The sequence below is a fragment of the Camponotus floridanus genome, unplaced genomic scaffold (assembly GCF_003227725.1).
Source record: "Camponotus floridanus strain SB8 unplaced genomic scaffold, Cflo_v7.5 scaffold123, whole genome shotgun sequence".
NCBI classification, from domain to species: Eukaryota; Metazoa; Arthropoda; class Insecta; order Hymenoptera; family Formicidae; genus Camponotus; species Camponotus floridanus.
The window spans coordinates 284177-310384 of NW_020229241.1; the positions used below are offsets into that span (position 1 = coordinate 284177).

The 26208-nt window shown below is 32.9% G+C and overlaps 2 protein-coding genes across 5 annotated transcripts; one reads left to right on the forward strand and one right to left on the reverse strand.

Annotated features, from left to right (window-relative positions):
• Nucleotides 1–1643: 1643 nt before the first annotated feature.
• Nucleotides 1644–7116, reverse strand: LOC105249881 (translation factor GUF1 homolog, mitochondrial). The gene is made up of 7 exons (XM_025415576.1): nucleotides 6559–7116; nucleotides 5640–6449; nucleotides 3553–3789; nucleotides 2587–2852; nucleotides 2199–2413; nucleotides 1899–2111; nucleotides 1644–1817 (listed from the first exon to the last, which is right to left on the reverse strand). The coding sequence occupies exons 1-7, from the start codon at nucleotides 6636–6638 to the stop codon at nucleotides 1692–1694; spliced, it is 1947 nt and encodes a 648-aa protein (XP_025271361.1). The 5' UTR covers nucleotides 6639–7116; the 3' UTR covers nucleotides 1644–1691.
• A 4383-nt stretch (nucleotides 7117–11499) lies between these two features.
• Nucleotides 11500–15121, forward strand: LOC105253986. 4 transcript variants are annotated; one of them, XM_020028333.2, is made up of 6 exons: nucleotides 11500–11616; nucleotides 12137–12617; nucleotides 12701–13079; nucleotides 13165–13437; nucleotides 13562–13745; nucleotides 14422–15121. In XM_020028333.2, exons 2-6 carry the CDS (start codon nucleotides 12140–12142, stop codon nucleotides 14620–14622), a joined length of 1515 nt encoding a protein of 504 aa, XP_019883892.2. In that variant the 5' UTR covers nucleotides 11500–11616; nucleotides 12137–12139; the 3' UTR covers nucleotides 14623–15121. The 4 variants fall into 4 exon arrangements, with proteins under 4 accessions (XP_019883892.2, XP_019883890.2, XP_011260705.2 ...); XM_020028331.2 differs by having other exon boundaries at nucleotides 11613–11743; XM_011262403.3 differs by lacking the exon at nucleotides 11500–11616 and adding an exon at nucleotides 11625–11871.
• The last annotated feature ends 11087 nt before the right edge of the window (nucleotides 15122–26208 follow it).

Genomic DNA, 26208 nt, shown 5'->3' on the forward strand with positions numbered 1-26208 from the left:
AGAGCAGCATTTTACACGTTTTTTTCTGGTTACGCTAAGTCCCATAAAGGTGCAATTTCATTGACGCTAAAGGTGCGGCCTCATTGACGCTAAAAAGTAGCGTCAACCATTGGTTGAACAAAGAGATAAGTATACTTACCTCTTTGTTCAACCAATGGTTGACGCTACTTTTTAGCGTCAATGAGGCCGCACCTTAAAAAGTAGCGTCAACCATTGGTTGAACAAAGAAGCAACTACTTAATTCTTTGTTCAACCAATGGTTGACGCTAATTTTTAGCGTCAATGAAATTGCACCTTAAGACCATCGGTCTTTAATAGTATAGGCCGCAGCACACACTTTTGCATAAACGCATAACCATAAGCATAAGAAAATTGATTGGTTTATTTTCTTTCAATTTCCTTATGCTTATGATTATGCGCTTATGCAAAAGTGTGTGCTGCGGCTTTATCTCGTCGGTGACCTCACTGACATAGGCCGGTATTTATAGTCCGATCTTATATTTAAGATCGTCTTAAGTCTGCTTGGAGGTTGACTTAAAATAGCTCATTCAACCAATCAAATAGCTGCGTAGCATTTCAAGCTCGAACTTAAGACGATCTCAAATATAAGATCGGACTATGAATACCGGCCCTAGACACCGACAGATAGAGTTACAGACAAAGGCCGGTATTCATAGTCGGATCTTATATTTGAGATCGTCTTAAGTTCGAGCTTGAAATGCTACGCAGCTATTTGATTGGTTGAATGAAGTCTTAAGTCAACCTCGAAGCAGACTTAAGACGATCTTAAATATAAGATCGGACTATGAATACGTAGCAGCTATTTCAAGCTCGAACTTAAAACGATCTCAAATATAAGATCAGACTATGAATACCGGCCTAAGTATAGACCGAGCATCCATTGTATAAGCGTTAGGCTGATGGCAGAGAACTAGACGTGAGCGCTTACGTCTGTCGTAGTCGTGGACGTAAAGTAAGACAGAGAAAAACGTATGTCGTACAAGGCCATTGTGATAATGAGAAAAATCAATTGGTGTAAAGAAAACTCATAGTTGTTTCGAAAAAAAAAATGTAATTTGCAATTACCAATTACATATTTTTTCTTAAAAATAACTATGTCTTTTCTTTACACCAATTGATTCCTCTCATTATTTTGTACATAAAAGTATTAAGGTAAAATAATCGAAAAATGAATATTTTACAAGATATTTTACGGTTTATGTAAAATTAAAAAATGATTTCAAGCCTCATAACTTGGAAAGTACTTAATGAAAACTAACTTAATTATAGTGTTTTGGAAAGCTCTTGAGATGAGCTACAAGAATATGCAAAAGCATATAGGGTGTCCCATTTAAAAAGTTGGAGCTGACCTTCGCGTGTCCTTCAGGTGGCTCTTCAAGATCAAACTAATAACACCATCTTATGTCCCCCTTGAAACCATACAACTTTTGTCTAAAACTTTTTTCAAAATAATCGACTCCAATCGAGATATTATCTTGTCTCAAGATAAATGCCCCACCCTGTATATATATATATATATATATATATATATATATATATATATAACGAATTAAGTGGAGCACTTTATATTATTCTAGTATATTAATAAAAGATAAATAAACGTACAATCGTACAAACGTAAATAAAGATAACGTACAATCTTATTTGTCCATTTATTATGTACAAAATTACTATTTTTTCAACACGCTTATAAAAGTGTCCCGTGGTAAAGAAATTTTTCCAATCATTCTCATTTTCTTTTTTCCTTCAGCTTGCTGTGCTAACAATTTTTTTCTCCTAGTAACATCACCTCCGTACTTAAAAAAGGAAAAAGAAAAATTAATAACGCTACTTTCAAGAGTTAATAAAGTTTATTACTTATATATATATTTACTTACTAATTTTGCTGTTACATCCTTTTTGTATGGTTTTAGAGTTTCTCTTGCAATTACTTTATTCTTTATCGCTGCTTGAATCGCTATTTCGAAAAGCTGTCGAGGAATGGTTTCGAGAAGCTTAGCGCACAATTTCTTACCCGTTTTATACGCTTTTGTTTCATGTACAATTGTACTTAATTCTTCTACTAGTTTCCCATTCAAGAGAATATCCAACTAAAATTTATATATCAAGAAGAAATAATTTATTAAGAAAGCCAAAGTTACACATGCAAGATTAAAGTTGTAATAAAAGTTAATAACCTTCACTATATCTGATAATTGATAATCATAATCTTCATAATCAAAACTAGCATAACCAGAACTTATGCTCTTTAAGGAATCATGAAAGTCAAGGATTACTTCATTCAATGGCATTATATATTGCAACATAAGTCTGTCATTACCAATAGTCTTGTTCAGTTTTTCCACACCTCGCTTTTCTCGACAAAGTAACGTAATATCCTTCATATATTCAACTATACATGTTACAAAACATTGATTATTCTATAGATAACAATGAAAATTAAAATTAAAAATATTATCTTGAAGTCTTTAATTAAATATAAAAACTGAGTATTTATAATTTCTCTCTTTTGTGAATCTGAGTAGAAATGATAACTTTAAAATGAATTAAATAACAAATACATACCTGGTGTTATAATAGTTGCTATAATCATAGGTTCGTAAAATTCGTTAACAATTTGTACGTCTGGAAAATACGCTGGATTATTAAAAGTTATAGTATCTCCTTGATATTTTGTTATATTTCTACTGCCAAAAATCTTTGCCTTGTATGTAACTGCGGGTGCTGTAACTATCGGTTGCGCTCCATATTCCTGCTCAAGACGTTGAATAAATACTTCCATATGTAATAAGCCTAAAAAGCCAATTCGCCAGCCCCTTCCAAGTGCAACACTACAATATGTAATTTTTTGTGTCATTGATAAAATTTTCTAATCAATCAAGTCAATCTCCAATCGGACATTATATACAAGATATGGTATATGGTATAAAGAAAACACAGTTGTTTTGAAGAAAAAATATGTAATTTGCAATTAACAATTCCATATTTTTTCTTAAAAACAACTGTATGTTTTCTTTACACCAATTGATTCCTCTTATTATTTTGTACATAAAAGTATTAAGGTAAGATAATCGAAAAATGAATATTTTACAAGATATTTTACGGTTTATGTAAAATTAAGAAATGATTTCAAGCTTCATAACTCGAAAAGTACTTGATGAAAAAATACTTTATTATAGTGTTTTGGAAAGCTCTCGAGATAAACTATAATAATATGTAATGAAAAATAGTAGATTCCGTTTAAGAAATTGAAGATAACCTTCATGTGACCTTCAAATGATTATCCAAGGTCAAATTTTTGCCACGATCTTATGGCCCTCTTGTAGCCACACAACTTTTGTTTGAAACATTTTTCGATTTAACTCAGTGTTTCTGAGATATTTGAGTGGGTCCTTTAGAATGGGACACCCTGTATGTGTATATATATATATATATATATATATATATATATATATATATATATATATATATATATGATATACGAAAAAAATAAACTTAATATATGCTATCAAAAAGAATGTAATCTTGTACCTTGATTCTAGAGTGACAGTCACAGCGCTATCATTTAATGTAAGTTTATCAATAGCTGTTTGTAAAGAGACAAATTGTGATTGATCCATTGGATATACACCTGCAAATACCATCGGCTTTGGTGGCTTAAATCTTTCTAAGGGATCAACATACTGATTCCGTAGATGCAAAGTGTCGCCAATGTGAGTCTCTTTAGATTTCATATTACATGAAATGGCACCTACTTGTCCAGCAAATCTAGATACATTTGCATATAAATTTATATACCCCGCATATAAATTATGTATGTAAAATATTATATATAGCGTGACCCACGGAAAGTGTTACAAATTTATATCTTGGAAACGAAGCAATTTAGATCACCTCCAACTTTTTAAATGGGATACCCTATATGCGTTTAAATGGGATACCCTATATTCTTGTAGCTCATCTCGAGAACTTTCCAAAATACTATAATTAAGTTAGTTTTCATTAAATACTTTCCGAGTTATGAGACTTGAAATAATTTCTTAATATTACGTAAACCGTAAAATATCTTGTAAAATATTCATTTTTCGATTATCTTACCTTAATACTTTTATGTACAAAATAATGAGAGGAATCAAATAGTATAAAGAAAACACATAATTGTTCCGAAAGAAAAAATGTAATTTAAAAAATGTAATTAAGAAATGATTTCAAGCCTCATAACTAGGAAAGTACTAATGAAACCTAACTTAATTATAATATTTTGACAAATTCTCGAGATGAGTTACAAAAATATGCAAAAGCATATAGGGCATCTCATTTGAAAAGTTGGACGTGACTTTCACGTGACCTTTAGGTGACTCTTCAAGGTCAAACTAATGGCACCATCTTATGTCCCCCTTGAAACCATGTAACTTTTGTCTGAACCATACAATTTTCGTCATTTTTCTCTAAATTGCTTCGTTTCCGAGATATAAATTTATAACACTTTACGCAGGCTACATATATAGGGTGTCCCATTTTAACTTGGAAAGTAAAATATCTCAAAAACTAAGTCCAGCAAACAAAAATGTTTCAGGCAAAAGTTGTATGGTTTCGAGGGAGACATAAGATGGTACCATTGGTTTGGCCTTGAAGAGTTATTTGAAGGTCACATGAAGGTCACCTTCAATTTCTTAATGGAACCTACATTTTCTCATTACATATTCTTGTAGTTTATCTCGAGAGTTTTCCAAAACACTATAATTAAATGTTTTTCCATTAAGTATTTTTCGAGTTATAAGGCTTGAAATAATATCTTAATTTTACATAAACCATAAAATATCTAGTAAAATATTCATTTTTCGATTATCTTACCTTAATACTTTTATGTACAAAATAGGTTAGGTTAGGTTCGGAAAATAATGGGGAATCAATTGGTGTAAAGAAGAAACATAGTTGTTTCGAAGAAAAAATATGTAATTGTTAATTGCAAATTACATATTTCTTCTTAAAAACAACTGTATGTTTTCTTTACACCAATTGATTCCTCTCATTATTTTGTACATAAAAGTATTAAGGTAAGATAATCGAAAAATGAATATTTTACTAAATATTTTATGATTTATGTAAAATTAAGATATTATTTCAAGCCTTATAACTCGAAAAGTACTTAATGGAAAATCATTTAATTATGATGTTTTGGAAAGCTCTCGAGATAAGCTACAAGAATATGTAATGAGAAAATGTAGGTTCCATTTAAAAAATTGAAGGTGACCTTCATGTGACCTTCAAATAACTCGTCAAGGTCAAACCAATGGTACCATCTTATGTCCCCCTCGAAACCATACAACTTTTGTCTGAAATATTTTTGTTTGCTGGACTGTTTTTGAGATATTTTACTGTCCATGTTAAAATGGGACACCCTGTGTGTGTGTGTGTGTGTGTATATATATATATATATATATATATATATATATATATATACATAAAAAATTGAAAAAAAAAAAATATATATATATATATATATATATATAAAAAATTGAAAAACAAAAAAATATATATATATATATACATATATATATATATTTTTTTTCAATTTTACAAAGCTATAATGGCTTAAAAAAAAAAAAAGTACTCACATCGTCTTTACATTCTCTGCATGAGGTCTAAGAAGGAAAATATTTCGAATTTCATACGATTTTTGCATATGTGAGGAAGTGATGTGTTTGCCAACAGACAGTGTTCCATCTTTCACATAAATTAAAGAAATAGCACCTTTATGTTTGTCGTACCAACTGTCAAATATTAGTGCTCTAAAAGGCTTATCTCGAAATACATTAGGTGATGGAATTCTTTCAACTATAGCATCTAAAACTTTATCAATTCCAATACCTAATTTAGCAGATATTTTGATAACATCAATATCTTCTATATCAAATAACATCTGCAATTGATCTTTTACTTTTTCAGGATTAGCATTTTTCAGATCCACTTTATTAATCACTGGTATTATTACAAGATCTTTTTCTCGTGCCAAGTAATAATTAGCTACGGTTTGTGCTTGGACACCATCATTTGCATCGACCAATAGTATGACTCCTTGACAAGGCGTCAATGAACGATGGACCTCTGCTGAAAAATCCACATGTCCTGGTGTATCAATAAGATTTAAAAGATAATTCTTCCCTCGGTGTGAATAAAATAGTGAAGCTGTCTGTGCTTTCACAGTAATTCCACGTTCTTTCTCCACTTGTAAATTATCCAAAACTTGCTTTCCTGAATTTGTCTTTATAGCCCCAGTTAATTCTAGTAGTCTATCCGCAAGCGTACTTTTACCATGATCAACATGTGCAACAATACTGAAGTTCCGAATAGTTTCAATTGGTACGTTATATTCTACATCAGTTGTCTGTTGTGCAAAGAAATACTTGTTTGATAAAGATATCCACCTAAAAAACGAAATACAAGATTAATATAGCACACATAACATCTTTGTTTTACAAATTGTCTTTTTTCTATTAAATTGAGAAAAAGGCATTTATATAAAATAAAAATAACCTTTGTTGCTTGAAAATTCTTGTATTGCGAATAGTACGAATAATCTCGATAAAAAATAAATTTGATATAATGTTATGCATTTTTATACGTATTATATAAAGCAATGAAATAAACGTACTATACGCAATAATTTTTATCAGACAATATTTTGAATAATCTGCTACATTTTCTTCTTCTTCTTCTTTGGATTTTAATGACCACCTCTGATCTGGGAGCAATCAGTATATTCAGGCCAACAACTGGTTTGAGCGAGAGAATAATGTAGTGAGTTAAAAGGTGATGTATCAGGAGGATGCTCCGTTCAGAGCTTACAGGATTTTAGGAAGGAGAATAGTACGTGAATAACCCCGGAGAAAGGCTTAGAATATTTTGGATCTTGTAGGATCGTGTTATCCCCTTAAATCTTGATAGCTGTTTTAAGAGAGTTATCCTCTGTGTATCGTATAAAGGGCAGTTCCAGAAAATGTGATCCGCGTCTTGACTGGAGAAGCCACATTAACAGGAGGGAACTGCATTTTTTGAATTGATAGACATTTTTCCACGTCTTTAAGGCCAGTATTCATAGGCCGGTATTCACCGGCCTAAAGGCGTCTTTAAAGGTGCGGCCTCATTGACGCTAAAAAGTAGCGTCAACCATTGGTTGAACAAGGAGGTAAGTATAGTTGCTTCATTGTTCAACCAATGGTTGACGCTACTTTTTAGCGTCAATGAGGCCGCATCTTAAGGTGCAATTTCATTGACGCTAAAAAGTAGCGTCAACAATTGGTTGAACAAAGAAGCAACTACTTACTTCTTTGTTCAACCAATGGTTGACGCTACTTTTTAGCGTCAATGAAATTGCACCTTTAGATGGAAGCGTTTAGCGTCAAGCGTCGAGCGTCAAAAACACGTGCGCAGCACCCTTGCGCATAATTCTGAACAGGCAGATTCCAGCATCTTGACGCTAAAACCGCTAAAACAATGTCTAGTAACAAAATTTTAATAAATACGGTAGAGGTAAGTAGATTGTATATTCTTAATAGAAAATGTATTAATATATATAATATATAATAAATATAATAGATATAATAGATATAATAGATATCATTATACAATATATATTATAGAATTGCGCGATTAGTAGCGTATTACAACATAACCAAACAGAAGGAATAATTGGCATAAATATATGTTTTCTAAATACAACATGAATATTATTTATTACAATGTATTCTTTGTATAGGATATAACGTGTGGAGTGTGCACGTAACTTTTTTTTGTTTCTTATATTCATGATTAATAATGCTGCTGCATTCTAATAACCATTGATGATAACGATAATTAACTGACATTTTATTGATAATATTTGATAATAATGATAATATTGATAATATTGATAATAATGATAATATTTGATAATATTCCGCAATTTAGATGATTTACTGACTGCTCCAGCGTTTCAACAAATCACTAGGCACACTGCGCATGTCACACTTTTTGACGCTTTAACGCTCGACGCTAAAACGCTCCCATGTAAAGGCACCTTAAGGCCTACTGTACACAGGACGCGACAATGCGTTCAGCGGAGAGCACCATAGACATAGGCTGATGGCAGAGAACTAGACGTGCGGCTTAAGGCCGCAGCACACACATTTTGCATAAGCGCATAACCATAAGCATAAGGAAATTGATTGGTCCTCAAGTATATGCATAAGAAAATGAACCAATCAATTTTCTTATGCTTTTCTTATGCGCTTATGCAAAAGTGTGTGCTGCGACCTTAAGGGCCTATCCAGACAAACTTACATAGGTGCATATGCATAACATAAGATCATATGGACCAATGAGCATCGAGTATTATGTTATGTAAGTCAATATAGCGATTTAATACTCGATACTCATTGGTCCATATGGTCTTATGTTATGCACCTATGCAAGTTTGTCTGGATGGGCCCTTAGACTCAAGAAATTAACCAATCACAGTCGAGTATTCTCTTAATACTTAATTGTGATTGGTCAATTTCTTGAATCTTAAGCCTCCGCAAGGTGTTCCGTATCGCATTACGTTACGTTAAGTATCAATGGTAAATTTAATTCCGTACGTAAAGACATGTCTTAAGGCTATAGGCCGCAGCACACACTTTTGCATAAACGCATAACCAGAAGCATAAGGAAATTGATTGGTCCCCAAGTATATGCATAAGAAAATGAACCAATCAATTTTCTTATGTTTATGGTTATGCGCTTATGCAAAAGTGTGTGCTGCGGCCTTATAGCACACACTTTCCATAAGACATAACAATAAGGTTTCGACCAATCACGTTGCTCAATTTGGTTACGGACGGCCAAATTGAGCAACGCGATTGGTCGAAACCTTACTGTCATATCTTATGGAAAGTGTGTGCTATAGCCTTTACGTTATGATTTTTTCTGTGCGTTGACCATAAACGTAAAACGTAAACGTAAGCTGAAGAACCGATCAGAATATTGCTTTAGCCATTGAAATATATACCATACTGGAAGGCGCACAGGCTACCCCCTCCAAAACGGTCAGACAAGGCAGTGACTCGGTACCGGATTTCTCTTTCTATCTCGTCTACTCTCTTAGCTGAAAACATTCGCCTTGCGCACACATATATACATAGGACAATTTATACATACATGTTATATATTAACAATTTTTATTAAACAATATACATTGTTTTTATTAAATAATTTTATAATGTAAAAATAAATTTTAACATATAAATTTTATAATTATCCAACAATTTCATTTTAAAGCATAAAATTTTCTTTTTATGAAGGCGAATGTTTGTAGAACTAATAGTAGCTGTGAACACGTGACCGAGACTGTTGGTTAGATAGAGAGATCCGGGTCCGAACAACTATCTCCATCTGACCGGTCGAGAACAAAGGCGTGCTTATTCCAGTATGGTATATATTTCAATGGCTTTAGCTTTATGTATCCTAGAAGACGATAGAAATCATGGATGTAAGAAATACTGGATAGAGTGTATTGCTGCGGGGGTGAAGCTCAAAGGGTGAGTGGAAAGAAATGTCTACTGCAACGGAATATGAGGCATGTAAGATGGCGACGGATATTAATATCACGGAGTGTGATATTTTTGAATTTCTTAATATTCAGAAATGATTCGGAATAACACAGCGATTTCAGATGATAGATAATTTCACGGAATCTCTAATATTTTATTCGATTTACGTCCGTGCGACGTGAAAATATACGCTAAATCTGAGGCATCTAAGATGGCCGCGACAATAAATCCCTTATCCCTCAGGCTTTACACCCCTCGTCTAAAAGAGTACTTTATGCTCTGTCCTGTATTTTTTACGTCCATGATAGAAATGATGATAAAGTTGACCGTAAGCAGAAGTAACTAGGATTTCAACTAGTTAAATCCTAGTACTTCTGCTTACGGTCAACTTTATCATCATTTCTATCGTCTTCTAGAGGTTTGTTCGCGTCACATGCCACAACATATTCCTACTCACTCCAATACGCTCCAATACGTTCGCGTCACCGGAACTAATATGGCGACTAGGTGTTCGCGTCACGATAGAACATACATTAAGGTGCAATTTCATTGACGCTAAAAAGTAGCGTCAGCCATTGGTTGAACAAAGAAGTAAGTATACTTACCTCTTTGTTCAACCAATGGTTGACGCTACTTTTTAGCGTCAATGAGGCCGCACCTTAAGGAGCAATTAGGAGCATGCTCCATGTGCCTCACCTTTGAAGGTGGTGCAGTTGGGGCAAATGTGCGCGCATGCGTAATATATAGAATATGAGTTGAATGGCTGCAAAAGCATCAAGATTCATGTTGTCATAATACTGTAATGCGCGATTGGTTGAAAGCAAAAAAAGAAAGGGAACTGCCTCAAGTCCGTTCGTGTCACCAAATGTTGGTGTATATGAATTCATCTGCTCTAACCGCCATCTTATCTGTGATCCAAGTGCTCTCTGGAATACATTGGAAATGTGACGCGAACAAACCTTTTGATACATAAAGCTAAAGCAATATTCTGATTGGTTCTTCAGCTTACGTTTACGTTTTACGTTTATGGTTATGGCAATTCATATGCGAAAGCCTTAATGGCAGCTTCCAAAAGAAGAAAATATATTATAATTGGATATCAAATTGTAATAAAATAATTCGACGAAAACGTTAAATATAATTTGAAAATGATATCGTTTTTATTATATTATTATCGACATATTAAAAACAAAAAAGACATTATTAAAAAAAAAAATTTTGGGTTGCACCACTTTTTCAAAATCATGATCAATATGGATTTTACAAAGCTATTTTACCGAATGTGAGATTAGAAAGTGCAAGATTTCTGAATTATTTTCGTATGTCATCAACGCAACTGGAAAATTTATTACATTTTTATTTTAGTATAATTAATACAGCACGATATAGCATTGTCAGCAATGTCTCAGCGTTTGACATCGTTTAAGCGATAATGCTTTGTAATTGAACCGATTTAAACTACAAAATTGTAGCTGCTGGATTACGAGCAACAAATCGCTTTAACTATTTGTTCCAGCGGTATGTGAAAATGCATCTTTATACTGGAATGAGCACACCCATTGTTAACACTGGTTTGGAAGAGAACCGAGAGAGAGGATATGAAACCTATTGCTCTCTCTTTCTAATGTACTTTCTGCGCATGTTTAGTTCCTCTTGATTCCTCTTGATATAGTCTAGTTAAGAAATTAATAAATCAGTTAGTTTTCTGACTATTTTTATATTTATACATATAGTTGATTTTAAAAAATTGTAACTGTGTGTGTGTGTATAAATACTTGTATAAAAATTTGTAACAAAAAACTTAGAAATCTTTTAAGGAGCATCAGAGTTAAATTATTAATCAATTTTTTGATGGGACTGTACAGCAGCTATCTTTCTCAACGACGCGACAGTGCTGCTTGCGCATATTCCAACTATAGTTCAGTGTAAAGCCCTTGCACAATGCTAGAAAACAAGCAATAAGAATAGAAATAGTATCTATTCTCTTCTCCTATTGGCGAATATTTTCTGTTCCGCGTATTTATTGGTGAATAGTTTCTATTCCTTATTTCTATTGCCTGTTGCCTAGCATTGTGTAAAGGGCTTTACTGACTACGTTTCAATGCTTACGTTTTTTTGTGTGCCATGGCCTTAAAAAGAAGGCCTAATATGGCGTAATATTTTTTTTTACATTTTTCAAAAGTTCTGAGAGTTTGCGCGTTTTCTTCGTAAAGAGTAATCGCTTTCCATTTACATCAAAACTCAAATAAATCTCATTTGTGACATCATAACTTAGTTGAATGTATGTTCCTTTTGATATTGGCAAGTGAGATTCAACTGAATTTTTATCATTAATCTGAACATGCTAGAGACCGTGTGCTTTAGTGAGTCTGATAGGCTAACATTAAAAGTGAAGAATCTTATGAATCTTACTTGCCTGTATTTGTTTATTTCCTTTCATTGAATAATGATATCACTAATCTGAGTATAAAATACTCACATAACTGAGTGACTCAGTATCAATTGAGTGTAAATGGAAAGCTTCTTGTTCTTTGATATCTTTGCAGAAAATGGATACAATCGACACAGAAATTTGCGGTTTTCTGTATATGAAATCAATAGGAAATAGATTTATCGCGCAGAAAGTAAGGAAGAGGACTTTGGTATTGCCAAAGGTCTGGAAACGATTATGGTGTTCCGTTGAAAAATTAGGATCTGATCTTGGCTTACGAGTACAGTTTGACACCAGGCTCAGCTACAGTGGCAGTGCTTCTGCAAAACAAAGCGAAAAGAGCAACTGTGTCGTAATACCGTCAAATGCGATTCTATATCGCATTCGTTCTAAAACAAAGCAATATGCATTCGCTATATCATCAGCGAAAGACAGAAAGCCCTTATTGTCGTTGTCCGCTAATTCAGAAACTGAGACGCAGCATTGGATGGCAAATATTAGACAACTGTTGAAACCTAGAAGATATTGTCGCATGGAGAAATCATACAGCATGTCCATGGTTGACAATGCACATTCTAAAGCATCAGGTTTAACTGGTTAGTACAATTTTTATATATTTAGAATATTTTGTCAATTAGAAAAAGTTTATATTGAATTAATTTTTTATTTAATTTATAAGGTTTATATGGAGATTTGATTGCCAACAACACAGGGATTCTTATTAAAGATGTTTATAGTGGTGATATGATTGAATCTTTCGAATGGAAAGAATTTAGTCAATTTCATTTAATGACAATAGGCCGTCCAGAAGATGTGAAACGTATTTGTGTAATACATACCACTAAAGAGTTTCGTTGTGGTGCTGGAGAACTCAATATATTTTGTCTTGATGCTAATAAATTATTACAAGATTTAGTGACACAGGGTCGTGGTCCAAAACAAAAATCTTTGCATTTTGACAAAGAAAACTTTGAAACAGTAATGCAACATTATAAAGTTAATAATCCTCTTTCACAGTTACAAAATACTATCTCACTTCATCTTAATACAGCTAATTGGTATGTACTAACATGTATATACAAAATGAAAGTATTATTTTTAATAATAAATAATTATTTCTGAAATAATATATGAAAAGTACAGTTCAAGGGTATCAAACTGCACAAAAATCATAGAGAATATATATGAATTGGAACCTGATCTAATGTACAGCAAAGAAATTGATTCCTATAATCTTAGAATGTCAAATGCTTCTGAAATTTATGAAGAAATAGACAATATATGCTTTTCTAAGCAAATAACATCCATTTTTAATGAGAATGAAGAAGCAGATAAAATTCCAATCTGCAATTTTCAAATTAAACCTCCAGCATTACCACCACGGCAGGGTCAAAAATCATATGTAGAGGAAGATAGGTATGATCGTAAATTTTAGTTTTATTTCAAATTTTTATGGATACTTAAGAGGAAATAAAAAACATAAAATAAGATTAATTTTCAAGAACAATTCAAGAACAGAATGTTTTTTTATATAAAACAGGATTAATGTGGGGCAATATTCTCATGTAAAAATGTCTAATCTTGAAGCAAAGTTACAAAATGCTGAAGAATGCATGCAGAAAATTATTTTTATGGATAATAATTATGTACCGATGTCATCTCAAATAAAAGACATTAATATATCCGAATCCGATGACACAGAATATTTAAAAGAAAATGACTATGTAATTATGCGATAATATTGTAATATAAGTAATATAAGTAATCCCACACAATACAACAAGATTGCAAAAACATTGTGGCATCGTTTTATCGCAATATTGTAACGTTGCATAAACGTTATAAAACGTTGCTGCAAGATTACAGCAAGGTTGCAGCAACTGTAAAATGTCCGCTTTTAGAAATATTACTAACGTAGCAATATTGCAGTAAAATATATATGTAATATTACTTTAGAAATGTGCCAGTATCCAATCGGCTTGAATTTTTTATGTCTAATATTTTTCGCGTGAATTTATGTACATTTTTCCTTTAGCAAACTATCCGGTATTACTACCGATCTTAAAACGCATCTCAAGCTGAAGCGAGAATAGCAATCACATAAAATTTAATTATATAATTGTATCATTTTAGCTTTAGCTTGAGATTTCATTTTAAAATCGACAGTAACGGCGAGTTTGCTAAGGGAAAAATAATATATATAAATTCACGTGAAAAATATTAGGCACAAAAAATTCAGTCTAATTATATTATTGCCCGGTAAAAAATTTTTCATATATAATTAGACAAAACTGATTATATCTAGTTATACAAACTTATATATCAATTTTGTCCATATAAAAACAGATATGCTTATGTATAAATGGATATAAATATATATATATTTGTATATTATTATAGGTGTGTTTTCGTTGTTGCTACCTCGCTACAAGCGGTTGGTTCGTGTTTGAAGACATGACGTCACAAATAGTAACCGAGAATAAAAACGTTTCGAGCAGGCAATGCGCAAACGCGCTAGCGGTTTGTTGCTTCATGTGTCATGATCATGATGGATCCAAATGTGAGGTTATCTGTGTTATTTTGTATAATGGAAGTGATTGATGACGATTTATCACATATTGTGAATATTTGTCAATTACAACTCACAAGCAGGTTGTCCTTTCCTTTTTGAAGGATAGAATAACTTATTTCAAAATAGGAATAATTGCTACGTTATTCATTTTTGCTTTTTGACAACTTGTTTACAAGCATTCTCTTTTCGCACTTCGCGCCAAACAACCTACCATAACCGCACTATCATCGTCGAGACCATGGCAACGCGATAGCAGCTATTACGGCTAACGTGATTGCTTCGATAACGTCACAACTAGAAACGAAAACGGTCTTGTTTGCCTCTGGTCGTTCGTGGTAGCGAAACAAAAACGCACCTTATATAAAGATATATTTTTATAATCCCGGGAAAAAAAGTCCATATAAAATTGGCCATACATGGATTTTGTCATTAGCTAATTATGTTTTGCCAAATATAGTCATATATGATATTATATATGAATAAATATTATCAGATCTGAAAATTACAGCACTTTTCTTACTTTTCAATATAATTTTTAGGAAAAATTATATTTGTTTATATAAAAAAACACCGAAAAATTGTATTCTTAACTTAAGAATATGCCACTTATCTTTAGAATATATATCACTAAAATAGGCGCCAAGAAAATCCTCTTAAGTTATGAGGAAAATCTTCTGAAGACATTCTTAATACACAGAGAAAAATATTTCTTTGGATTTAATAAATTTGGTTGAAGTCAAATAAATTTAATTATTGATGTATAAAAGTTTTTTTCCGCCTAATTTCAAATAACCTGTTTCTTATTCTGAATCCCAAAGGAATCCAGCTTGAAATTAAACTGATAAACATTGATGTCAAAGAGGACACATGCACATAGAGAACCTATGTGTCAGCAGCGTCCTCTCTTTCGCACCACTGCTAAGGCAAAAAAATATACTTTAAATCTTACGTTAATACAAGTCCTTTATATACATTTCATGATAAATATTGAATACGAGAAAAATTAAGAGTGGTGTCGCCGCGTAGCGGTAAATGAAGAAACATGTCGCGCACACGAAAATCGAGTTGCGGCGTAGAAGTCGCCAATTAAGAATATATTCTTATTCATTAAGAATTTACAATTTTTTCGGTGTACCACTTAGCTGCTTCTATAATAATATACATTTAATTGTTGTTTTTAAATGCTGCATAATAATTAATTAAATATATAATGCAAGATATAATTTTTAGGAAAAATTATATTGGTCTATATAAAAAAAGGTAAAATCATATATAATCTTAAATGATTATATATAATAACATATATGATTTATATCAAAGCGTACATGAAATCACTAACCTTTGCTTTGGTTTTATACATGCTTAGATATATCAGTATCTGACTATGTCTGATTGTACAAAATGACGTGAGGTATCTAATAACATTTTTTATGATCAGAAATGGTCAGAGATGGACATCATATCTAAGCATATACAAAAATGTATGCTCTGATAAAATCATATGTGATATATAATCATATAAGTCTGTATATAATTTTACTTTTTTTATATAAATAGACATGGACTTTTTTTTCCCGGGTCATTAAGCAAAATGTTTCACCTATCCGTTGTTCATGAGTGCATTGAGGGAAAGATGCATATACATTTTGATCAAAATTTCTCGTTTATATAGAATCATATATAATTATGTATGATTGTATCTGAACTATATTTGTTACTTATATATATTTATATATGACGCAAGACTTACATACAATTATATATTAAACTAACAGAAATCCATGTATAATTATACATAACATACAAAACATTGTGAACATTATATATAAGTATGCAAAATGCGCACTTATATATATTTATATGTAAGAGTTATTATACTTATATATAAATATATATAATGTCCTGTACTCTATTATTTATAATTATACATATTTTTGCACAATGATATATATAGTTTTGTACAATTATATTCAATTCTGAATGAATATACATGAAAAATTTTTTACTGAGTGGTTTCAACCTAGTTAACAATTTGAAATACCTCCGATTAGACAGTACAATTGGACACTACTGACTTTGATTGGCTAATCGTGCTTGATCGTATTGGTTACCCTAGACATCGGTCGATATAATTGGCTGTGTCTAATCGTACTGTCTAATCAGGCAATCCCCAACAGTTTATGGCGTTCATAAACCAACTTTTAAATTAGGTATAAATATACTCTACAATGATACGTTATTCTAGTAAGTCTTTATTATTGTAATAATGTTATCTATCAATATAATCATTACTCCAATTATATTTGCAATATTATGTAGATCATTGATAAGTATTTGTAGATCATTTATGATGATGTTAGAGTAGCGAGGATAAGGAGTGAACGAAATAAGTTTTATCAGATTCATTGAACTGTAATTTTAATATCCAGTAACTGTACGAGTAGAGTCATGAAGCAAAAAAAAAATATATAAGAAACGAAACTAGAATTTAGAACATAAAATACATAGTGTAGAGAGAGAGAGAGAGGTTATACATTGCTCAATCTAACACTCTGCCTCAATGTGTTACGGGTGATTTCCGCGAGATTCGGATAGCGGGAATCGGAAATCCGGGTTCGGTAGGTTTTGAAATGAGCGAGAGCGTGTGTAAGATAAAAAAAAAGTATTTATTGGATGTATGTAATACAGTGTATGTGTGTGTGTGTGTGCGCGCGTGTTATGAATGTGATTCTTTTCGAGCGCGATATTCGGCACAAGACGCGAATTAAATGTTCGGCGCGTTATGCAGATATTGAGTCGTGAATGCACGACGTAAGCGTGCCATATAACGATATTGAAATTATTACGGAGTGTACAACATTTTATAATCGTGCGTATTTTGGATGTAATGCGGTTTCGGATCGTATTGATATCTTTAAACAATATTTACGGCGCGTGTTATGATTCCGGCGCGATCAATGCCGGACCGTTTGACGTCGCGCGTATAGTTTTTATGTATGCGCGTCTGAAAGATCGATTTAGTCGGCTTTTTGTGCTGTTTACAAGAAACGCGCGCTATATTTCCGGGAAAACGCTGAATGCGTTTACGCAGAATTGTATCGGTAATTTTCAGTATATACGGAGAGTTTTCAAGAACGCTGGGCCGACGAGAATAACTCGTCCGAGGTAGCTCTCCTCTCTGCCTCGTAAGAAAATGCACTAGCGTCTGGCGGTCGGATTGTAGACCGGTGGTCGAGAACTCTCGACGGAATCAGAGTGCACTCTGATTCCTTTTCCTGGTCGGATTATTGATCGGATGGAATGATCTTGATCGAGAATCGAGAGTGCTCGATGGAGGAAGAGTTCGCTCTACCTCCTTTCCTAGAAGCTAGATTTCGGTTCGTATAGGAGCGGTCTAGGTTTCGGAGCTGCTTCACTGTCGTGAGCGGATCGGAAAAAGGTAATTAGATTGCCGAACGTGCCCGTTTTATATCGGCTAATTGCCCGAGTCGGCGCGCGGCGGTATTACCCCTTCCGAACGGGTTACGGAAAGCGGTACGGTCGGGGGACCCGTTTAGAGGGGTTCGGAGTGCGCGCCGAGCGATGTGTGTGAAGTTAGCCCCGCACTTTTCGAATTTTGAATTTTTGTTGATTGTGCTGCATTGTGCTCCGTTTGTGCTGTATTGTGCCGCAAACGGCAACTCTCTAACTCAAAGCATATTCAAGAAAAAAGAAAAAGAAATTTTTTTTGCTAGCCCCGCACTTTTCGAATTTTGAATTTTTCTTGATTGTGCTGCATTGTGCTCCGTTTGTGCTGTATTGTGCCGCAAACGGCAACTCTCTAACTCAAAGCATATTCAAGAAAAAAGAAAAAGAAATTTTTTTTGCTAGCCCCGCACTTTTCGAATTTTGAATTTTTCTTGATTGTGTTGCATTGTGCTACGTTTGTGCTGTATTGTGCCGCAAACGCAAGATCGATAACACCAAGAATAAAAAAATATAAAACTAAATTATGGTAGCCCCGCACTTTTTTACGATTAAGCTCACGATTTTTTCCTAAATTGGCCCTAACTTGTGCCATATTGTGTCGTTGGAAAAATTTCAATATCTCATTTTATTTCGATAAAGAAAATTCACAAAGATAGATTAAAAAAATATTAAAAGAACGATTAAAAGAACATAAATCACACTGCAATGCAAATATAAAATTTCTGCAAGTTGTGTTGAGTTGTGCTACTCAAAATCTACAAAACACATGCATAAAAAGCAGGGATTATCTTGAAGGGATGAAAAAATTAATAAAAAAGGAATGAGAATGAATTAAAAGACATTTTATACATCTAATTTTAATATGTAATAAATATATGTGATAAATATATTTAATATGGAATACTCACATACAAACACACACACACACACACCGCTTTTTGCGTTACCCGGAACCAACGACGTGGACGTAGCGGTATTCTGGTTCCATTTTGTTTTTTTTTATTTTTGTTTTTAATTTTTTTTGTATTTTTAATTTTATTAATTTTTTATATATTTTTTTGTGTTTTATATTTTTAATGTTATAGATGTACATATATATTATATTTGAAAATAAAACTAAATAAAATTGTGAATATTGTGAAAATTTTTGTTGTAAATAACGATAACATAAAATTTTTACCATCTTTTTTTAGAAAAGCATATAAGATAAAAAAAAATGCACGAAATCTATTTTATCTTTTCAATGTGTAACATAATTAAAAAGAATTTGCTTCGCATGCAATATAGATTATTAAATGCGGTTTTATTTTATATTCTTTAGTTTTGGTTCTTGTACGTCGCACTAAATTATTGAACTCTACCCCAATAGCCAAGTCTGTTAAAGCAGATCTTGTCAGGGAATCTGTTACAAATTGTTGTCGACAGAAAGATTACAGAATCGATGCAGGTTCTGATATATTATGTGATGTCAGCAGAATGTCAACAGAAATATAACAAAGCTTGTTAACATAATCAGTTACCAGATTGGCAGCAAAAATCGAACAGATTCTGTCGGCATAACTTAGTGGCAGATTGGTGGCAGAAATTGAACAGGATCTGTGCGATGCAATTTGACAACAGATTGTCGGCAAAAATCGAACAGGATCTGCGCATACAATCTCTGATAGCAGATTGATGGCAGAAACGGAACAGGGTTTGCATGATTCGATAATTCCTTCACTTACCGCTACGCGAGCTGTACTTTCTCGTAATTGAATTTCTGTCAGAAATATATATAAAGTCGCGAATACGAATAAAAGACTAAAAATGTAGTAATTATTTTAATTTCTATCACTTTAATTTCTGATATCTGATACAAGCAAATGAGAGTCAGAATATTAAACTGATTGAAATCAATATGATAAATGAAAAATTATTCATGTACTGCCTATTTGAGGCATGAAGCAAGAATTTAATTATAAATATAATAAATTAGTCTCAAGTCAATTCATCTCAAGTTTTACAAGTTACATTTACTTTTATCATTTACTTTATTATTAATTTAATTAAATTGAATTAGTTCTTCGCTATATGAGATATATCTACGATATAACATATTACATATATGTCATTTTCTAAGAAAATTCTAATTAACTTGCCGATAATATTGTTATTTAGCACCTGTAATAATCAATTGTGTTGCATTTATATAACATTAATAAAAGTAAGCGCAAATCTTGTGAAGTTTCTGCTGTCAATTTGTTATCATGCGCAGATTCTGCTCGGTTTCTGCTGACAATCTAACATCAAATTGCATGCGCAGATCCTGCTCGATTTCTGCCGACAATCTGATATCCGATTCTGTGAGCAGGTTCTGCTAGCAGATTAGAAGCAGAATGAGGACGCAGTAGATGTCATTCTGCTGACATGGTTTGATCAAATCTGTTGCCAGTCTGTCGACATACTGCTTACACTTTGCTTATTGGGTATCCATTGAGATCCTTGATAAGAATATCCTACATAATGTCCGTTCTCAATATCACCGTATCGTGCTACAATGCCTGCTAAAAGAAACGAATTATCGCCAACCTGTATTTTTGGCTGAAATTCTGCAAGAAAATGTTCTTCCTCTATATCATTTTTTATTGCGTCGCATTCTATCAATATTTGTTTTTTGTATTTTATGTTTCTATTCATAGGTTTTTCACAGCAGATGGATCTATTATTTGGCATACCTTCTAATATAGCCGCGGATAGTTCACAATATCCGTGCTTTATAATAATATCTATATTAATAGGAACCAATACAGATTGACGCATGATAATGCGTGAACATATGACACAATTTTTTATTTCTGTATAACTGGGATTGTCTTTAAAAACATATTGTGCAACATTTCCTATGCTTGAAAGACAGTCTATAGTTATATAATTTTTATCGATTTGAGTTTTGAAATTATTGACAGCCATTAATATTTCAGCTCTTAATTTATACGTATTTTGATTGCAACCATTTTTTAAAAGACACTTAATGAATTGCATGATGTTAGTATCATTTGTTTCAATACTATTTTTATAATATTCATGAATGCATGCACATGCAATTATAGATGCGATACTGTCAAATCCGCACGTGTTGGTAATAACAACTTTTTTTTTATCGATAGTTAGAAAGGGACATAGACTACCATTTTGCAGATTTGCGACTCCCATGCGCGTCTTTCCTGTATGACTTATATCCCAGTCTGGACAATTATCCAAATATGTTTTTCTTTTGTTTGTTTGTGTTGTGTTTTTATTTCTCCAATTATGCTCTAAATTTAATTCGTTTATATCGTCCAATATATTATCCTGAGAATCAAATTTTACTCCAATATTTGTCGGAGAATTAGAATTGGTTTTAAACTTTTTTGATTGATTGAACATAATTGGAAAATTTGATATGTCTCCAGACTGGTTGCTTTCTTTAATAATAGTCGGAATAATGTGTTCAGTTTCACTTATCGAACTACTGATGACATCATTCTTTGTGACTGACTCATTATTTTTAGCAGAAGACGGAGAGTCATGTGCCGACATAGCCAATCGTGCTCTACCTGCAAACGATCTTAAATGAGTGACTACAAATTTATCTGCTCTCATCGGCCGTTCTTTATTATTTAATAAGATATGCTTAACATCTTTCATCTCAGACTCTACGGATGATGAGCTAGCATTTATCTCTCCATATTTAAAAATAGGGATCATTACTCCCGAATATAGTGGAAAGTAGCAAAGAAATGTTTTTAATTTTTGGCTTAATTGCGGAACGTAATATGGACTTGCCATATCACATTTTATTTTTGTTTCTACTAGCGTTTTGCGACACTCTTCAACAAGATTATTAGACCATGATGCAATATTACAATTTGTTATTTCTAAATCAAAATCTTCATCTTGTGTATTATTGTCATTATCTTCATAGGTAACAATTTCTTCAATACCTTTTATATGATTCGTTATAAGGATCCGAGCAACTTCCGATGGAGACTCATTTCCATCATTATCTTTCCCAATTTCTTCACTGAGAGATAATAAAATAATACTCTTTATTAATTCGACTAAATGAGAAAAGTTCGTCTGCTTCGTTAATAAAGCCATAGCTCGTATATAAAATTTCTTTACTTTTGGATTTAGTTGTGAAAAGAATTTCCATTTAGACACCATATTCATATAATGGCAAATATCAAGTCGTATGAAGCACTTTGGCATTTCAACAGAATGTTCTCTTAAAATTAAAGAAAAACAGTTGTTAAATAATGTTTTAAATTTGAGTATTGCACGAAAGCTTTCACAATAGCATTAAGTAATGCCATATCAAAATCGCATATGACCGATTTAGGAATTGGAAAATTTGCTTTTTTAATCGATCCGATACGCAAGAATTCACTCAACCAATACTGAATAGCATTGACATTTTGCACAGCACTCAACATTTGAAAAACTGGCATTTTATAGTTAGGAGTATTTGTGACGGCTTGGTATAAATAAATATGAGATGATAGTTCTCCATTTGGTAAATGAAATTTTTTAATTAACGAACCAGTTGTATCTATGTAAAGCGTATTGTGATATTCTAAATAAACAAGCATCTGTTCAGCTGTCCAATAATGGACAAAAAATGGATCATAGCCTATACCATGGATGGAACCTGCATGATTTATATATTTCATATTTTGCAGATTGGTATATGCACATGATCCTGTAACTTGCAAGTCGAGATCTTGCCTTTCTTGTTTTGCCTTTCTCAATGTAGTAGCTTTATATAGATGTGGAGGTTCCGAATCATACAAATTCATTATTTTTGTAGCTTCTCGCCTCCGCCATGTTGTTGCCGACAACGCACCCGTTGAAAGAGATTGTGATATCTCTACTCTTTTTTGTCCACTCAGAGGACGTTTCTTTGTGTGTTTGATGTCCGCATTAAAATTTGTCACACGACATTCCATTTGAACATCTGTGTTACCATTAGGTTTTATAATAACTTTACCAATAAAATTTGACGAGCAATCCGGACATTTTGCATAAATAGTAGCATAAATGCCCATTTCAGATATTTTACATCGTTTAAATATAAATGCACATGGTAACTTTGCAGTTTCATATATAAGTTCGAAAATTATATTTGTCCACCTACGGCGGCGTAATGTGTTATAATTTCTCTGTACCTTGCTATTAGATTTATAAATTACTGATTCGCAATCTATATCGTGCCATGTTTTTAAAGGTATATTGACATTAAATTCTATATCTTTTTCCGTAATTGATAAATTAAATGATTCGTCGTCATCATCAGTAGATATATCAAGTTTAGTGTTAATAGATTTATCTAAATTGTGATATTTTAAAACTTTGTCATATAACTCATATCTATTTTGCAACAAAATAGTATTAATGTATTTCGGGGAAATCTTTCCCTCTAATAAAGAACTTAATTCTTTATATATAGCAGATTTTGGAACAACTACTATTCCATCTTCATCCAAAACGCATCTATATTTAGAACATAGTAATATTTTTTCTAATACATCTACTGGCGCCATGCTCAGTCTTATAAAAGAAAATCTGTACGAATAAAAACGAAAGTACGAAAGTAGACGTAACCAGACGTCTTACGCGTGACTTATTAAATCAGCCGTCGTCGGTCAGTTGTCGCTCTATAGATAAGCTTCTTGCTCCACTACTAAGGCTCCAGCGCATGCATTTGTTTTTGACCATTCCCCTCGCGCGCCAGTACTGTTCGCCGTTCGTCTCCCACGTAACGGTATATAAGAACATATGAAAATTTTATGTTATCATTATTTACGACAAAAATTTTCACAATATTCACAATTTTATTTAGTTTTATTTTCAAATATAATATATATGTACATCTATAACATTAAAAATATAAAACACAAAAAAATATATAAAAAATTAATAAAATTAAAAATACAAAAAAAATTAAAAACAAAAATAAAAAAAAACAAAATGGAACCAGAATACCGCTACGTCCACGTCGTTGGTTCCGGGTAACGCAAAAAGCGGTGTGTGTGTGTGTGTGTGTTTGTATGTGAGTATTCCATATTAAATATATTTATCACATATATTTATTACATATTAAAATTAGATGTATAAAATGTCTTTTAATTCATTCTCATTCCTTTTTTATTAATTTTTTCATCCCTTCAAGATAATCCCTGCTTTTTATGCATGTGTTTTGTAGATTTTGAGTAGCACAACTCAACACAACTTGCAGAAATTTTATATTTGCATTGCAGTGTGATTTATGTTCTTTTAATCGTTCTTTTAATATTTTTTTAATCTATCTTTGTGAATTTTCTTTATCGAAATAAAATGAGATATTGAAATTTTTCCAACGACACAATATGGCACAAGTTAGGGCCAATTTAGGAAAAAATCGTGAGCTTAATCGTAAAAAAGTGCGGGGCTACCATAATTTAGTTTTATATTTTTTTATTCTTGGTGTTATCGATCTTGCGTTTGCGGCACAATACAGCACAAACGTAGCACAATGCAACACAATCAAGAAAAATTCAAAATTCGAAAAGTGCGGGGCTAGCAAAAAAAATTTCTTTTTCTTTTTTCTTGAATATGCTTTGAGTTAGAGAGTTGCCGTTTGCGGCACAATACAGCACAAACGGAGCACAATGCAGCACAATCAACAAAAATTCAAAATTCGAAAAGTGCGGGGCTAACTTCACACACATCGCCGAGCGCGGGTTTTCAATGATCGCCGGATCGGGACACGTCGGCAACGCTTGGCGGTATTCGGCCTTTTCCGAAAAAGTTAACGACGTTTAAAAAAATGTGGGCGCACCGCGCCCCTGCCTATGCCCGGTGGGAGTTCTGCCGGGCGGCAGCTTCCGGCGGATCGCATGTCGGGTAAAACGATGCATCTAAGGGAGTGCACGGGCTGCATCGTTACAAATGTATGAGCCGTAACATAAATGTAAATATAACTTAAACTTTGCAAACATCAATATAAGAACGAAGCTTAACAAATTGGTCTCCTGTGAGACTTTTCGTAAGTATATCGGCAGTTTGCTCTTTGGTATTTACGTAATGCACGTTGATTTCTTTTCTTTGGAACATGTTTCTAATGAAATTGTATTTAACATCAACATATTTTAATCTACGATGTTCCCATCGGCTTAATAAATGAATCACAGATTGATTGTCCTCAAACATTGCAATGAGATAGGCACTATTTACATTAAAATCCTCTAAAAGTCCTTTTAGCCATATTGCTTCCGTCAAAGCTGTTGCCAAAGCAACATATTCTGCAGTAGACGAGAGAGTGATTCCAGTTTGCTTCTTCGTTGACCAAGCTACCGTAGAGCCGAAGACCTGAAATAGAAAACCAATAGTTGACTTGCGATCATTATCTGTAGCCCAATTTGCATCTATGTAGACTTGGAGTGGTGTTTCTGGATCTAAGCCTCGTTTGAACAGCAGTCCATAGTCGAGAGTGCCTCTGATATATCGAAGAACTCGTTTAAGGCCTTTCCAATGAGTTAATTTCGCATTATTCTGGAAACGACTGTAATAGTTTACAGTAACACTTATGTCAGGACGTGTGTTGAGCATAAGAAACATCAGACATCCAACGAGCTCTCTGTATGGTTTTATCTTGTTTTTCAGGATTTGCTTCCATGGGTAATTTGGAAGAATTGCACTCCGTCATTCCAAAGCGAGTGAGCATTTTTTCCATATATGCTCTCTGGCTCAAAAATAGGTCTCTTGATGTTTGCTCGATTTTTATTCCGAGAAAACTTCCAATTTCGCCAATGTCCGTCATAGCGAATTCACTTTTAAGAGCATCAACAATCTCTTGAATCTGGATTTCATCTTGGCCTGCAATGATAATATTATCGATGTAAAGCAGTAGATACAGCCAACACCTTTCGGATGTTGCTATATAGAGACAGTGATCTCGTTCTGATCTTTTGAATCCTAGGGTCAAAATGAATTTGTTGAATCGAGCATTCCATGCTCGTGGAGCTTGTTTCAGTCCGTATAAGGAACGATTCAACTTACATACGAGACCATTATCTTGAGTGAATCCTTGAGGTAACTTCATGTATATTTCTTCATCAATAGTTCCGTGTAGAAAAGCGCTTTTAACG

Coding starts and splice junctions, on each gene's coding strand:
- LOC105249881 (XM_025415576.1), bottom strand. CDS start 6,638: ATGCATAACATTATATCAAATTTATTTTTTATCGAGATTATTCGTACT. Junction 2,414..2,586: donor AGCAACTATTATAACACCAG/GTATGTATTTGT, acceptor TAACATGTATAG/TTGAATATATGAAGGATATT. Junction 1,818..1,898: donor AGGATGTAACAGCAAAATTA/GTAAGTAAATAT, acceptor TCCTTTTTTAAG/TACGGAGGTGATGTTACTAG.
- LOC105253986 (XM_020028333.2), top strand. CDS start 12,140: ATGGATACAATCGACACAGAAATTTGCGGTTTTCTGTATATGAAATCA. Junction 12,618..12,700: donor TAAAGCATCAGGTTTAACTG/GTTAGTACAATT, acceptor TTAATTTATAAG/GTTTATATGGAGATTTGATT. Junction 13,080..13,164: donor CATCTTAATACAGCTAATTG/GTATGTACTAAC, acceptor TGAAAAGTACAG/TTCAAGGGTATCAAACTGCA.